A 17,600-nucleotide genomic window follows, 5' to 3' on the forward strand; every position below is an offset into this window, starting at 1 on the left:
ATGTTAAAACCTACGCGTTAGAACATCTCTGCCAATGCCGCAAATGTGAGTGTTTCCGATAGCCCGCACGAAATGCACTAGCGCATGAGCACTCCGAATTATTTGCACACCACTAGCTGGGCACCTGGTGAATGGGGCTGCGTAAATTAACAACAAAATAAATAAATGCAGCTGGGCCCCGGCTATCCAAATGTATGCATGCGACCCCTCACAAAATTTCACAGATTTAGCTGAAAACCGCACTCAAAACGGTTAACTATTTCGCCTGGAGGCCTAGCCAAAATAATTTCACCAGTGTGGCGACGATTTCGTTCGACTCCGACAACTCCGAATTTTCATTCGTAATGGCCGCCCATAAGTAAAAACGTGTCCCGCTGCTGAAGAACGATTTTACGCGTTTGCGCTAAGCCAATTGCTTGAATTTAGCTGTAAACGGTGCGGCAGTGGTAAATACGCTGAAAACCACATCATTTAATCATATAAGAGGCCCCAACGCCCGGCAAAGAGTGTGAAAAAAGTGCGTGAAAAAATCTAAATCGATTTTTTTGTTTGGGAAAAAAAAAATTATGCAGCGTTGGGCATAGTGCGCGAAGAGCTCGAAAGGGGGCGCTGACAAACGTTCGGAGTGTCATCGGAATAGGAGGCCGGCTATTTAGCGCTGCCAACGCCGATTAATCGATAACGGCAGCGGTTTTAAAATATATATTTTGAAAGGAAAACTAAATGTTGAAGCCATTTTAAAATTCTAGCAGTGAATATTTAATTTTTGGCAATATATGACAGGGCCTGCAGTGAAATTGCGGCAAATTAATCGGCGACCGCTCATCGTTATCGCCGCCGACGGCGCAAATAAATCGCGGCCCCGCAGTCCGCGGCGTCGTCGGTGTTCGGCTCTCTGGCCGCCATTATTGCTTTCCAGCGAAACCACGCTATACGCAAAATCGGATTTATATGTGTAAATTTTTCGGGCGATTTATCAACCAGATTGCGCTCGCTGATGCATGAAAAGTGCGGTAAAGTGTGTAAAAAATTAGCGCTGACCCAGAAAAACATACGCACTCGATGGCTGATTACTAATTAACTAGATAAAAGCAAAAAACAAAACCCACATGAGGCGGAGTTTGATTGCGTTTTTTTTTCTCACTTAACAGAGTTCTGTACAAACAAAATGTTAGCTAACAGGGCTCTGCACAGTGAAATATCTCGCGGAAAAGGCAGTATTAAATTCGCCGCGTTTGTTTGAGATGTGTGTTTGCGCGCGTGTGTTTGTTTTTGCCGCCTTTTTCTTCGTCTCGGCTTTTTATGATTTTGCATTTTATCGCATTTAAATATAAGAAAAAAAACCATGACTCATGGTGATCGTGTTTTTGTGCGTGTTAATATTAATTTAATGCAAAAGCAAAGAAATATACAAATATATGTGCATTTGTGAGTTTTTTCACGCGCGCGCCGCCCTTACATTTCAATGTATGCATGTGTGTGTGTGAGTTGTTTACTTACTAGTTTTTGTTGTTGTTCTCAATTCTAGATTTTTTATCAGCCAACCGATAACACGACAGCCAATAATAATAAATAATAACAAGAAGGGGAAGACAACAAATAACCAAAAAGAAAGAAGAACCCAATTTTGATTTAGCCTAAAACGATGATGAACTGAAATGTGCAAATTTGATGAACGTAATTATGCCAATTCACACAGAACCTTCGATTTCAACGTGAAAAATGTCGTCGACACATTTGCTGCATTCACTGTCACTGTTGTTGCTACCATTGCGTTGTCGTCGTAATTGCCACCAGATCGTTTCCTTGGCCATTATCCTGCTGTCGGCGCTGTCAGCCAAAGCTCCCGAGGATCAAGGAGGACGACAGGCGAGGGAGGCGGAGGAGGAGGACGAGCGGCAGGCGGACCGCCGGGAGAGTGTCCAGGGGGAGGAGGAGGACACGCCCTACATAGTCGCCAATCCACACTCAATCCTCACCAGCAGTACCACTACGTCTTCGGCCAGGGCAACGGGCACAGGGGCTGCGTTAACCAGCTGGCAGAGCAGCCACAGCCACCGCAGCCCCGGTGCTCAAGATCGGGATCGGTGTCAGGAACAGGAACAGGCTCAGAAGCAGCAGCACCTGTTCTATCCCAGCAAGCCCCATCTCCAGCTAACATATACAGCCCCCTCGACAGCGAGTAGAGGAGCCAACACAACGCCGGACACGCATCGGAGTAGATCCTCCAGAATCCAAACTAGCAGTTGCAGCACTAGTCCTGCCCACTGCAGTTGGACCGCCGGAGCAATCTTAGCCTCCATAGCATCCATAGCCACCTAAGCAGCCGATTCCACTAGGCAAACTCTCAAATCAGCCACAGCAACAGCAAATAGAAACGTTCCACACACCACAACAACCCAATCCAAAACCACCCACAACCAAAACCCAAACAAAAGCCAGCAAGATGTCCAAGCTGTCGTTCAGAGCCCGCCATTTGGATCCGTCCAAGCAGATGCCCATCTACTTGGCGGAGGAGCTGCCCGACCTGCCCGAGTACTCAGCCATCAACCGGGCAGTGCCTCAAATGCCCAGTGGCATGGAGAAAGAGGAGGAGTCGGTAAGAAGTTTCTCAGTGATCCTTAATTTTGGATGAAACTAATTTTGTCCCTTATCCCTTGTAGGAGCACCACTTGCAGCGAGCGATATGCACGGGTCTGATCATCCCTACGCCCGAGGTGCTGCAGACGGATCAGCCCTTCTACGATGCCTACTATCCGCCGGACTACAAGATGCCCCGCCAAATGATCCACATGCAACGTAAGCAAAAAGCAACTAGTAGAGCACAGTAATGCATTCTGTTTTGCGGGCCTAGAAAATTATTTTTAAATTCCCTATCAATATTGAATGAAATTCAATAACTACTGTAGTTTCGTGTAATTGTTGGACCAACTAATTTACAATTGCTTAACTCTCAGCTCTTGGGCTGGATACCGAGGTCCCTGACTACGACATGGACAGTGCCGATGAGGACTGGCTTAGTCAGCAGCAGCGCCTGGAGCTCACCGAACTCAAGTTCGAGCAGATGATGGACCGGCTGGAGAAGAGCTCCGGCCAAACAGTGGTCACGCTAAACGAGGCCAAGTCGCTGCTTAACCAGGACGACGAGACCAGCATATCCGTCTACGATTACTGGCTGAACAAACGCCTCAAGATGGTAATATAAACCCTTAGCTTGGCTATTGGCTGCGGCGATATTCTAAATCAACTATCATATTCATTCTCCAGCAACACCCGCTGATCCTCACTGTGAAAACTGAGAGTCGACCAGGCGCCAGCTCCAACAATCCGTACTTGGCTTTTCGTCGTCGCACCGAGAAAATGCAAACGCGCAAAAATCGAAAGAACGACGAGGCCTCCTACGAAAAGATGCTCAAGCTGCGGTAAGAATCGAGTGAAGTTTGCCTAATGTCGGTTGAGAAATTTGCCAATGCTGGCTAATCGGGCTACACTGCAACCCAGAACGTGCAAATGATTTTTACTGATTCATCCCAAAACCTTTTATTGAAAGCAATCCAACATTTTCTCTCTCTGTATCATATAAATTCCATTTCTGTCCGATAAAAATGCAGTTCTTTTATGCATGATATTCTTAACCAGGAATTTTCCCATATACAACATTTTGTTTATAAAATGCCAGGTAGTTTTCGTTAGCCAGCATATTTTATTGCCCAGCTTTTCATACCTGACCCTAACTAATCCACTCTTTCCCTGTCCTCTAGACGTGACCTGCAGCGCGCCACCACTATACTGGAGATGGTGAGGCGACGCGAGGAGACGAAGCGCGATCATCTCAAAATGACGGTGAACATCTTCGAGAAGCGCGTTGAGATGCGCGACTTCAACGGTGCTGTCTACTCCGAGCTGAATTCTCAGTACAAGAACACAAGGTGCGTTTTCGGACACCTTTTACTTATGCAGAAAGGTACTGAAATACTCCTTGTTTATTTGCAGACCCGCGTATAATCCATTGTATACGAATCAATACTCACAAGGGGCAGCGGCGGTGGGAACGGCTGGTGCCATTCTAGCCGCCCTGCCCACGGGTCTGCTGCCGGGCGGTGCTGGAGCGGCAGGCAATGCGAATGTCTTTGGCTCAGCGTCGCAGTACCTGAACTCGTCGAATCTGACAATGGGTAAGGGTGGGATTACATCTAGTATTTAATTGCAGATGTCCTAATCACACTGCGCTAAATGCCCAGGGAATATCTAGTCAAAAATGAAATTTTCATGGAATAATTAACAATGTCTGCTTGATTAACTTATTTGGTCATTTTGGTATTCATATGCCTTTTAAAAATAGATAATCATTGAATTTTAATTTCATTTACATCGTGTTATCTTCTTTCTTAATTTAAATATTAAATATTTTGTTTAGCTCATATCTGGGTACATTTGTCCACCTGTTTCCTAGTCATCTCTAGAAAACATTATTTTTGTCAAACACTGTTTAACCGAATTTTCAATTGCTCTTCTAGATGCCATCAGTGGCAGTGGGAATGGGAACAGCAGTCGCAAGGAGAAGCGTCCTTACAAGAAGCGCAAGCACAAATTGCCCCGCGACAAGCAGCAGCACCAGCAGCAGCAACCGCAGCAGCACCAGCAACAACAGTATTTGCCGGCGTCTGGTGGCGCCGGAGTCTCGCCCGCGCACCACCTGCCCCACCATCTGCACCACCTCAGCAGGCAGCAGAGTGCCTCGCCGGCAGCCAACGACTCGATTGCGGACAGCGAGGAGGAGGACTACTTTGGCGCCGGTGCCCAGAATGGCAACAAGCTGGGCTCCGAGAGCGAAGAGGAGACGCCGTTTGCATTTAGGCGCAGATCAAGCTGTGTTTACCTACCGGTAAGTGTTTTGATCCTGTGCTTGGATCCAATAATTACGCAGACCTTAATCGCTTTCATTTGCACAACAGACACGACAACGAGATGGTCGCTATCCGTGGGACTCAGCCGACGAGGAGATGGCGCCCAGTGGTGCTTACTCGGATGCTAAGTACCGTTACACACTGACCTCCCTCAATTATCCCAGGTTTGTTGCCATTCTCTTTGGCCAATGTAAATGCCCATACTCACTCCAAATCGGGCTAATTTTACAGACCACGCTGCATTGGATTCGCACGTCGTCGATTGGGTCGTGGCGGTCGCATCCTGCTGGACCGGGCCACAACGAATTTCGACGACTTTTGGTCGCAGCTTGACTACACGGTGATGGAAACCGTGGCGGTCAAAAAATGTAGCGATAAAATTAAGCAAGGGGATCCCGATCAGCTGTGCAAGCCCAGTTCACCGCCCACGGTGGTGGATCTGGTTCCCACTGGAAAGCCCGTCGATGGTGAGCATCCTGTTCCTGATCTGATAAAGGAGGAGGCGCCAAGCGATACAGAGAAGTCTGCTGCTGCGACGGAATCTGGGCGGGAGAGCAAAGAACGGGAGCTTGAGGAGAAATATGAGAACGATGTAGATGATGAATTCGTAGCCAGTGACGATGAGAATGTGTCACGGCTTGGAATCTACAGCTCAGCGGTTACGTTACCCCAAAGTTGTGCTGAACTTCGCCAGAAACGTCGCCGACTGCGTCGAAAGAAGCAACAGTTGCGAGAACTTAATGCCGCAAAGCGTCTAAAGAGGTCTTCGGAAGCGATGGCAACCGCTGAAGATGTTCAACTGGAGGACGAGGACATTAAACCAGATCTGCGTCCATTACCCAGGGCCTACCTTCAGCGTTTGGCATTGGTTCTGGGACAAAAACTAAAGGTGGAAGAGGATAAGAACACGGAAGTTTCTGAGAATATGGCGCCAGAGTTGCTGGAAATGAATGATCCGGAGCCGCTGCAGCCCCCGCGAGCCAATCATCAGCAACACCACCGTTCCAACCACAACAACAACAACAATACCGTGTTGAACAACAACAATAGTAGTAGTAGTAACGTTATGAATAAGGATGTTAGCATTAGCGAAAAAATCAATGTGATAAAGCAGGAGGAGGAGGAGCTCGTCGGCGGCGAAAGCGAGGATCAACCGGTAGCCTCCACCTCGGCGGCAGCGGCCGCCGCTCGTGCCGCTGAAGCAGCCGCTGCAGCGGAGGCAGCCGCATCGACGGGCACGCTTGCGGCACCGAATCCGGGACCATCGCTGGAGGAGGTGGCAAAGACGATAAAGTGCGAGATGATCGATGCCGACGACTCCAACGAGCCCCTGAGCAGCATTCGTACAGCAGCTGTCCTGCTGTCCGCGCAGACCTCCGTCTCCGAACTCATGGACGATGAAGCGGAGGACGATGTTAATCTCGCCCAGCTGAGCAGCATCATCCGGCATACGGCGGTTAAGAAGGAACTGGAGGCCCAGCAGCACCAGCAACAGGTACAGCATGAACAGATGCAGGCCGCCAGGAAGATGGAAGAGGATGAAGCTGCTCCCTGTCTGAACCAGCTGCCGGACGTGATTCGCTTGCGAAATATCCGCAACAACCAAGTGCATGCGAGGCCGAAGGACCTGTTTGTACAAGCTCCTGTTGACGAAGAATTCAATGCAGACTACATGGGTGGACTGTCGCCCACTTCCAGCCAGCGTCTAGACATCTGCAATGAACTGCTTTCGGAGATCCGGCGCGATTGGCTTCACTTCCGGCCCAAAACTCCCACAGATGAGCTGTCCGATAGCCAAGATTGCGAAGTGGGTAAAACGTGTGATAGTCACGCTGTCGACTGGACGCAGGACACGCCCATAAGTGTGGAACTAAATCGCTTAGGAAAGCGAGAAGCAGAGGAAAGCGATTCTAGCTCATACTTCTTGAGCAGTGGCTTTAAATACAGGGATCTCGAGTCAGATGCCCAATTGCTGCAAACGGTCCAAGCTCAGGACTACGCTCGCGGCAGCAGCAAGAGTCCAAACTGCTCTGGGTCAGGCTCAGGATCTGCGCTAGAGTTTAACCTCAGTGGTGGTGACTCCCTAAACGATATCAACAACCTGTTGGGCGATGACGACGACGACAACCACGAGCATATGCTAGACAACATCCTGCAGGAGTGCGTCATGGATGATCCCAAGGCATTGAACCAAGCTACTAGTTTTTGGAACGGTATCCTAGATGGCGAGGCAGCCGTGGACGAAGTGGAAATTGACGATCAGCTGTTGGATTGTATAGACGAGAAGAAACCCAAGGGTGCAGCCGATTCATCGAAGCGCGCGGGTCGCAACCGCAAGGCAAGATTGATCCAAGCTTCAGTGGGTAGCTCCGCCTTTACTGTGTGTCCCACGGCGGAGACTCTAAAGGAACGAGAATTTTTCTTCAGTCAAGCTCCTCCTGTTGGAGTCCCTCCCAAAGAGGAACCGCCAGCAGAAGTTGAACAGCCGGAAGTTGTGGTCAAGGAAACAGCGAATTTGCCTGTGAAGGTCGAGGCGGTTGAGAAACCCCAGTCGGAGGTTGTTCCCGTTGTCCCACAGCCGCAACAGCTTCAGCCGCAGGCTATTACATTGCCCACGACACAGCTGATCAACATACCCGCCCAGATAAGCACGCAAAAGCAGCAGCAGCAGCCACAGGTGACGCAATTGCTCAATCAATTTGCCAACGCTGGTCCGCAGATCATCGCCCGCACAGAATACGGCGGAGGAGCAGCTGTGGGCGATATAGTGACCATAACCCCGCACACGGGGAGCAGTCCACTCCCCACACTCACCGCCCAGCAACAACTGCAGCATCAATTGGCACAAGCTCAACTCCGAAATGTGACCGTCCAGCAGCGACAGGCGACACCTCAAAACCCCAATCAAAATCAGAATCCCCAACAGCAGTTACTCTTCCAAATGCAGCGGGATCCCTCGCGCTCCCTGACGCCCCTACAAGCTGCCGGCGCTGGCGCCACTGGCAACCATTTGATCTACACAACAAGCTGCGGCGAGATTGTCACAGCAGCAGCTGCAGCTTCTGCCTCTCAGAAGGTCACATATGCCATCCAGAAAGCCGGAGTCTCAAGTGGAGGAGCAACCACCGCTTCAATTGGACCCAACACAGTCATCACGCTGTCCAATGTAAAGGTGCAGAACGATGATATCTCCTCTGGTGGTAGTGGCAACTCAGGATCCAGTGTGAACATCATCAACACGGCCAGTGGCCAGCAGTTAGCTGTGCACAGCATTGCCGGTATGCAACAGCAGGGCCAGCAACAGGTGCAACAGGTGACCACCAGTACGCCTTTGCTTGTCGCCACACCTACTCGCAACAATGTGCAGCAGCAACAGCAGCAGTTGGTGCAGCAGCAACCGATTGTTTGGCGCCAGGTGAGCGGAACGAATACGGCGGTGGCCACCACAGCAGTGCTCTCTACCACGGTGGACTCCTCGCCGAAGGCGGTAACCAACCAGATCCTCTGGACCAGCCGGGCCACCCAGAAAAGGCAGCTCAACGGGCCAGAGAACACAGGTAAGAGATGGTTTCCAAGAATCACGATGCGCTTTTTAGATTATTTAAAAACATATTCTGCTTTCGAATGTCATTTTATAGTTTGTTTTCCGATTTCTTTCTATTCTAAGGGGATTTCCTTTATAAATTCTTAGGGATTCCATTCACTACTGCATTTATAAACTTTTTCGCTAAACTCCTTTGACGTTTGGATTCCGTTTTGTTATCATACATTAAATTAATTTTTATTGCAGACATCAACAAACTTCTTCTCAATCGGAAGTTGCCGCGCAAGCAGCAGATACAACAGCACCAACAAATTCAACTTACCAAGCAGCAGCTTCAACAATTGGTGCAGCATGAGGAATTGGATGACTTGGTGGCCACATCGACGAGCAACAGTGGCGATCAGATGGAAACCGGCGACGGCCTGCAGCAACAACAGCAACAACAGCAGCAGCTGCAGAAGCTCAGCAAGGTGATCAAGGTGTCACAGTTTCCACTGCTCGTGGATGTAAGTCTGCAGCAGCAGCAGTCGGTGTCTGGCCAAGCTCAGCAGCAGCCATTAAAGCCCAACTCTGCGGCGGCGATTGCAGCTAATCACAACTACAGCCTGCACCCTGCTTCAACGGCGATTATCACCGCCCAGGCGACACCCCAGCAGGCCAACAAGATCTTCCTGACCAGCAGCAACAGTGGTGGAGGCGGATCCGCTGGTAACTTTACCATCGCCACTGCCAGCGAACTGCAGGCGGCGGCAGCCGGCCAAAAGCTTCACTACAAGGAGCTGCCTAACTCCAATCTCAAGCTTAACTTTGTGAGCAGTGCGGGGACGGGTGAGCAAACGCAGCAGGTGGGCGCCACAACAGTGCTGCTGAACAAATCCCAACAGCAGCAGCAACAACAGCAGCATCAGAAGCTGAAAACGTTGGCCACTACGGGAAATTCGCAAACTGGCCAGGGCGACAAGCGTGTGCTGTACACCAGTCTGCTGAATGTGAAACCGCTGCAAAAGAACAACAGTGGTCAGATGCAGATGCAACTGGGACCGGGAGGATTGCAGCAGGTGCTCCGTGGACGACTCAACAATTCGGCGATCATTACTAGAACGCTGCCGCTGGGCACCACTGTTAACAGTACCGGCGGTGCTGTAGGTCCTACCACCACGACTATTAGGCAGTTGGTTACCACGAATGCAAACAACGTGAGCAGCCAAGATGGCAACTTACTGAGTGCAAAGGAAGTGGGGAAAGCCCTGACAGTGGAGCAGGTGATAGCCAGCGCAAACAACGGAGGAGTTGTTCTGCCCACGAGCAACAACAATAATAACAACAATGGCAGTGGAGCTGGCGGAAATGGAGGGCCTTTGAACAGCGGTGTCAATGCCACGGGAGCTGGCGGAGGAGGATCGGCAGGCGCGGGTGTTGGGGGAGCTGGTGTGACGTCCACCATCAACAGATGAGACGCGGATGGCAGCGGCAGCAACAGCTAACATCGAGCACAACCCTTGCAAGGGCCCAACGGACCTCTGTTCAGTTTGGCATCAACGCAAACGGAGGCGGAAACCCAGGCGGTGGCCATATCCCTGCCTTTGGCGGACGTCCAAGTGGCCTTGGGCCAGCTCCTGCAGCAGCATCACTGCAGCTGCACCGTTTGTTTGGTGAACAAAAGCGAGCTGGTCTAAAGCCAATCAGTTAGTATGTTTTTCAGAAGTTCATACGCATACACAAAACCCGCGCACTCCCAGGAATCCCTCCAACTTGTTGGTGTGAATAAAATACGATTTTCTGAAAGCTAATTCAGGAGCGAAATGTAAACATCTGAAGGAGAATCTGTTAGCCAGAGTAGAAAGGGCCAAGAGAGCGGGATGAATATGAGATATTGTATAGTTGAATGCCACCATTAACAAAGTTCGCTTAATTTGATTTTCTATAGCCTATATATAGAAGCATATGTGTGTATAATGATGTAGGTCTTATTTTTCAAGATCGCCTAACCCTAAAACCATAATAAGAATTAAAATAATAAAACAAATATATATATATATATGTAAAATGTATATGAAAATGCATACAGAGAACTTGGCTCTTTCTCTTGGGCTACAGACTACCAATCCAATCCAAGCTCCATTCTCCCCCTCCTGTCCAGCACCAACAACCACAGCAAAAACTCAAGTGTTAAATAGCAAATTGTAAATATTCGATAATAATTGCGAAACACACAAGATAACAGCAAGAATTACTTGTAATAAAACTATGTTTAGTGATACGATTAGTTGTAACGATGGAGAAGAAAGCCCTTCTCTCCGGCTTACGCCGTTTCAGAACCACGCGCTTTAGCCGGGCTGCTCCACCGACGACCCATCGGCCCCATCCGGCACCACCCCGACCCAAAAGTTGGGGCGAGGCAAGTCGGGGCAGCCCGTAGAAACAAAAACAAAAGAGTAACAAAATTTTTCAATGTACGTAAATTAAATTAACTTATCCTGTAACTTAAACGGAAAGAAAACACATTAAACTACATTTAGTTTTTTTAACTAAGGAATGTAACTTAAGATGCAACTGATTGAGAGAGATGTAGGGAGTTGCAGAAGAACACTACTATTGTATGCTATTATTATTATTATTTTTTGTACAAGGTAATAATTTTAATTGTATTCGTAACGGCAAACATAAAAGCATGTTTATGCGATGGCGGCATGAGCTACGACAGCATAAACATCATAATAATAAAGATATAATATAAACTATAATGATAACGATAATATTTTAAAATCCAAAACAAAACCGAGTAAAGGAAAACAAAAATATTTAACAATAATTATGTAGCGATGTAATTTCGTAGATTGTAAATTGTAGATCGGTAAGAGCGTAAGCAAGAGCGATAATAAAATGGAAAACAAATTGCAAACTTAAACCGAGCAAAACTCTGATTAATCCGAAATTCGTGCAGCGACAACTGATAGCGAGATCATCATTTTCTGTTTGGTTTCCCATTTTACCATTTTCAGTTTCAGCACTCGAACCCCTCATCAGTTTCACCAAATCCACCTCTAACTGAGGGATTGCATGTTAGTATCTTACATCCTACATCTCGTACCATAAATTTGTAGTATCGGAATATCTGACGATGGCCACAGCTTCAGTCTTCTTCGATCCTTCCTTTATCTTAATCTTATCCTCCATAAAACATAAACCATAAACCATATATACCGATTGTGATGCGTACAACTTTTATGATTTGACACTTCTGCAACAGCAAATACGGGTAAACACGAACACGAAACTCTTTCTAACCAGTCAACATATAACAAATTAGTAAGCGAAATATATAATGTGAATTATAGCTGTGTATATAAACATAAATACGATTAATGCCGACTGTCTGATATCTGGATAAACATTTATCTTTCCATTTTCAATTTTCGGATCATCGATGCAAAACAAACTTAAGGATCTTGGACAGAAATTTAGTAAAAATCCATGAAATCATAGCTTTGACTTTGTAAGAGTTTTTTAACTCATTTTGTCTAGTATTTTACAATATCTGTAAATAGTTATAATAACCAGCCTTGGTCTGAATTCCGATTGCTCTTTAAGATTAATTCCGTAATTACTTGTTTCTTTTCATTAAAACTAAGTTTACATTGATCCAAAAGCACAATATTTCTTGAGATTTCTAAGGGATTCATTCGTTTTCTGATTCGTTTGCAAGCTGTGTTCAGAACAAGGCTGAATATACATATTTTTTATATGTACTTAACAGTTTTCAACTTCTTTTGCATGAAGTGTAAACGTAAAACACAAAGGGAAATTATACAATATATATAAAAACACAAATATTTATGTATTATATATAATCGATACAGCCATTTTGCGTATTCGTATTTGAACTTAACCAGAACTACATGTGAAATTGTTTACAGCGAAGACGGCAGACACATCTAGACTCTAGATTCTAGAGGATACTTGTGCGTAGAAGTTACCCCTCCCATTTATCTCCAGTACATCCTATCAGCCTATCGATTACGCTCTATAACTAACTAATACGTGAAAATTACCAATCGAGTATTAATAGCTTAATCTGCATGTAGCCTCTCTGTATAGATCTTAAAGTACTAGAGATTCAAAGGTTTTGAGGTGCATTTTGATTCTTTCATTTTCCAAAATACTTACTTGTATTTTACTTGCCTTTTACTTGAGTTGATTTAATGGTTTCAATCATTTTCTTACTTTTTCGGGGACTTAGGGCCCATTGAATCGAATCCAATCCCCTTAGCAGTTGAGCTGATTCCCTTATCAAATATTGTATATGAATGTATTGTTAGTAAACCAAAAAAAGAAAACTGGAAACGCTTGTTGTGGTAATTAAGTAATGAAATCCAAAACAAAAAGAATACGTATGTATGTTTAATTAACAAATATTTAATCTACATAAATGAGACTACTTGCAATACTGTAAAAATTTAAACGAAGCACAAGAAAATAAGACAAACGATTAACGAGAATATTAAACCAATATTATCGTAGAGATCGATGGATAATTAAATATACTTATGATTAAATTGGAAATAATAAACAGCCTAAGCGATTTTAACTGTTTCTTGCATAAGCAAACAAGAAGTTTACCATTACACATTTAGGTGCATAAAGCTGAGAACTCATTAAAATATGTGTAATTACGAATCGGATACGGATTGCGGGCCATATCCCTTCCATAGAAGTGTCCGAATTTCAAAGGTGTACATATAATAAACCGATATATAAATACAAATATCAGCGGTGATGAGCAATTACGAATATTACGGAAAACAAATTGAAAGCTGACAGAATCCAAAAATGCAACCAAAATTAAATGCAAAACGACAGAGTGCATGATTACAACATGAAATAAAAAATATAAAAAATTTAAAAACCATTGTGCGATTTTATTGTGGAGGCCGATAAGTATCGGGCTTGTTCGACTAAGGTCAAATGGGAATCGTTAAGATACAAACTGATTCAATTAGATACCAACCTATTTACTCTAATCACGCATTACAATTTCAATCGCGTTACAATTTCGCGTTCAATTAACACTCCGATAGCCAAGTTCGTTTTGGCCTACAAAGCTGTCAAATGGGTTTGGTTTTTTTTCTTATTTTTTGGTTGACTGACTGGGAGTGTGTTTGTTTTGCGCCTCGTTAAAGCGCCAAAATCAATTAAGGCGGCTCGACGTTTGACAAAAAACTCGAGAAACCAGCAAAAAACAAATCGAAATCGAAAATCACACGGAACGCAAAAAGGCTAAAATTGAGTTTTGTAAATTGGCAACAGATGCGAATAAATGAATGCCAAACTGGCATTGGTCGAAATCAAAGAGAGTTGCCTTGCCCGAATGCAAAAGCTACAGTACTTCATCGCTAACTGTTTTTTAAAAGTGCCTAGATAATGAACAACACAAGCATTCACCCTAGTATTCTATTTTTAATTTAGAAAAAAATATCTTTTAGAAGAGATTGAGACATTTAAAAGGAGTTATATATGCATCTCGAGACAGGACCAATAAAGCAGATTTATTTACCAGGTGCGCTTCGTCACTACGTGCACTGCCACCGCAATAAATTAATCAAAAAAAGCTTACATGATGGAATGCGACATTAATTTGGCAAGGATTGTGATGCCAATATAATTAGAATAGATACCACCGCATTAATGTTTAGTCTTTAGCCAATGTTCACTGTACTCGCAGTGTCCACTCTCCCTGTCGGTGTTTATATCTTTCTGTTGGTGCGAAGTGAGTTCGATTTCGGCATCGATTTCACATGCATTTGGTGCGTCAAAACTTGGGCTTCCAATCTGCTGCTGCTGGAGGCTGGTGTTAAATATTTGAAAGCCATGCCGTTGCAGTTGTCACTCACTCCGGTGGCTGCCGCTGCTGCTGCGGCAGAGATCTCGAAAAGGAGTCGGGCAACAGAAGCTCATTTTGCTGTCATGTCGAGGTGTCATGTTGCAATGTCCCAGCTGCCGTTCAAACCAAAAAAAAAATAAAAGCCAAAAAAACCAAAAATCTGGCATGAAATTTGTTCAACGGTACGTTGACACTCGCCTATCAAGATGTGCATATCGCCTGACCTTTATTAGCATACGAGTGTGTGCTGCTCCTGCCGCATTAAAGATGCAATTAAGGCGCTCCCACCTCCCCCTTTTACTTTTCGCTGTGGGTCAGGTCTACGGGGAGCACTCAACTTAGTTTCTTTCCTAATTTGATTGCCTCGCTTAGATTTCTGGGCGACGCTTGCAGAGATCGTGACCAGGACAGCCAGTTGCCGCACCTCCAGCCTCCGCGAATCTCAGCCCCCAGTTCTGCAGCCCCCTTTCTCCATTCTCCATTCTCCGCTCTACGGTCTTCGCTCTTCGCGCTTGTCGTTTTTCGCTTTTTTTAATTGGCTACATGACGCGCCAACTGCTATAAGACGCTAAGTAACATGGATATGGCCCAGACAAGACATAAGAAGTACCTCCTCCAACTGGATACAGTGAGAAAAATAGTCGCTGAAATCCAGTTCATAACTTGGGGGCTAAATTCTATAATTCTAAAAAGGATGCTATATTCGAAAAATTGTTTGTTAACTAAATGTTATTCAAATTATCGGTATATAGTAAGTTTAAATTATCTTAAGTTCAAATTAAATAAACTTTTTGCCTCAGTGTTATTCTGCTCTTTGCTGCGCCATATTTTGCACTCAATTCCAGGTGCCGACTCCTGGCTACTCCTCCTCATCTTCAGCCCCATCCCGGCCCAACTTTTGCCCGCTCCTCTTGCCGAGTGTCGCAGTTTGTTTGTTGTTTGCTGACTGCTTCGTTAGCATTGTCATCCGTTGATTTAAGCCACTTTTGTTTGCTGGTTGGGAACAGGAATGGCATTCGGAATCCGTATCGATGAGACCCGCAGGCTGTGTGAATATCGGAGGACTTTCCTTTTGCCGCTGACCTTTTGGCTTGACATGATGTTTATTATAATGCAGGCATGTCGAGCTGCATGTGTGCTTTCCGTGGTGTTTCGGAATTGATGGGAAAATCAGTTTAAGCTTTTTTGTGCAGTTAGCAGCTCATTAGCGAAGGCTGTCAGAGCTGTGAAAGCCATTTAGGATTAAAGGAGTAAACGTTTTTATGCAGACAATGTAGAGTGCAGGACGCTTGCTTAAAAGTTAAAAATAAAGAAATACACACGATAATGTATGTAAAGCGTTCAAAACCTATATTTATTCGTAAATTTCAGAATTGTTTAAGCCTCAAATTCGCGTGCAAATGTCACCAGCAATCAGAACTGTCATTTTGTGCAAATATCAATAGAAATGTGTATTTCTTTTGTCGTTTGCTACAGTGACTTGACACTTTCCGGTCACAAAACTTAAATGAGTTTTTGGCGCCCAACAGCGAACACAAGAAGTTTGATCGATTTGAATGTGTCAATGTCCGATGCCCTCAGATTAAATACCATCACATATTCTTTCGTACAGTTTCGGCTTACTTTCGCATTTCAATGTAGTCTTGCTACGCGGATTCTTTGGCTTTCATTGTTTTTTACCTCACTGACCCCATCCAATTAAGCGTTAAGTGTGTTGAAATTTTTTGGTTAATTGTCGGTGCCCGTTTGAGCCGCTTTCATCGCTGGCATTTCGTCCCTGGGGTTAACAGCAGTTGGCTATTGCTACCCCCTCCATCCCCCACTTACCCCCAACGAAATGAGTTCGTCATGAACAAATCAATTTTGAATGCAATGAAGCGGTGGCTTTTACGAAAAAAAAACCAAAAACCGTTAAATGTGGCAAAAATGCAAATTTTCCCGGTTATGGCTTGTGGCCTCTTGAAAACCCCCTTCTTTCTTTTCGCCGATCCCCGACTTTGTCCGCTTCTTCTTCTTCCTGGCTGGGTCTCCTGACCTTTTGTTTCTCTTAAACTTTGCCATTGCAGGGTATCCCTGGGAAGCATCAAAACCAAGAAATTCTGATATTTTCCTGTAACTAGTATTATTTTAAAACCTAATAAGTGAATGAATTCAGTGAATGAAATATCGACTTAAGTCTTATTTTAATTACTTTTGATAAACTTTTTGACACAACTGGCAGTTTGTTGAGAACTGATTGAGTCATTTAGTTCTCTTGATTACTTTTGCAATAAAAATTAATGTATAGGCCATTTGCTATTCGACTCTATTTGAATGTAGTTTGCGGATGCCATGAATGAAAACATTTGCCATCGCGAATTTGGCCCGAAGCGTTTGGTGGGAGCAGGTGGAAAGAGCACTGGAACCCCTTCTTTCGAGGAAGAAGGAAGCCGGGAGGAGAAGAAGCGAGATCTTGGACGGCATCTCGATCGTTTGGCGTTAATAGTTTTGTTGCACTCGCACCGTCTCGTTCTCGCCTTGGGCTCTCCCATCTCACTCCCTCGTCCGCTTTGGGGGCATATTTCCATGTTGATGATTAAATTGCGATAAATTTTAAGCAAATTGCATTTCGTGTACAACAAATTGCAGAGGCGTCGTTGCTTTTGTTGTTTTTCGTCTTGGTTTTCCTGGCAGATCCTATCGATGATAGGCCACAGATCGTAGGCGTTACGGCAATTTCCAAGGTGAAAGCTGATCAATACCCACTCCATTGTAGCCTTGTGCTCTGCAGTCCATTGGACATTTTTTGCCCACATTCCAATTTTCACATCGATCGGCTTAAAAAATTTCCACAAAAGCTTATTTATTAGTTTTATTATTTATTTATTTACATTCTAACGCCAGAAAGTATGCACTCATTTTGTAATTTAAATATAGCTGCAATCAAAAATCCAAATCGAAGATTCTCAATCCTTTCACAGTGGATATGCGATGACCATCGCTCTGGACAGTATCGGCAATAAATCAAATATGTATCCACGCAAATGACACATGACAGTCAGCCCAGTGAGAGAGACCGCAAGAGAGGGAGCGAGCGAGAGGGGGAATGGGTAAATTGCATGCGATTGAAATTGAATGGTTTAAACGGTCATTTCAATGGCTGCAATTTAACAAGCCGTAATTAGTTGATTGTTGTACCAAATAAACTTAAATCAACAACAACTGACAATTGACATTTGCATGGAGGAGCGACGGTTGAATTGAAAGGACCCGCCAAAGTGCCCCCTTC

The 17,600-nt window shown here is 45.1% G+C and overlaps 1 protein-coding gene across 1 annotated transcript; it reads left to right on the forward strand.

Moving 5' to 3' along the window:
* The first annotated feature begins 285 nt into the window (after positions 1–285).
* On the forward strand, positions 286–9,998 carry LOC6608679. Its single transcript, XM_002033372.2, has 11 exons — positions 286–517; positions 1,529–2,599; positions 2,664–2,799; positions 2,958–3,196; positions 3,268–3,422; positions 3,762–3,929; positions 3,994–4,175; positions 4,518–4,885; positions 4,956–5,071; positions 5,139–8,464; positions 8,698–9,998. The coding sequence occupies exons 2-11, from the start codon at positions 2,447–2,449 to the stop codon at positions 9,903–9,905; spliced, it is 6,051 nt and encodes a 2,016-aa protein (XP_002033408.1). The 5' UTR covers positions 286–517; positions 1,529–2,446; the 3' UTR covers positions 9,906–9,998.
* The last annotated feature ends 7,602 nt before the right edge of the window (positions 9,999–17,600 follow it).

The sequence above is a fragment of the Drosophila sechellia genome, chromosome 2R (assembly GCF_004382195.2).
Source record: "Drosophila sechellia strain sech25 chromosome 2R, ASM438219v1, whole genome shotgun sequence".
Classification (NCBI taxonomy): Eukaryota; Metazoa; Arthropoda; class Insecta; order Diptera; family Drosophilidae; genus Drosophila; species Drosophila sechellia.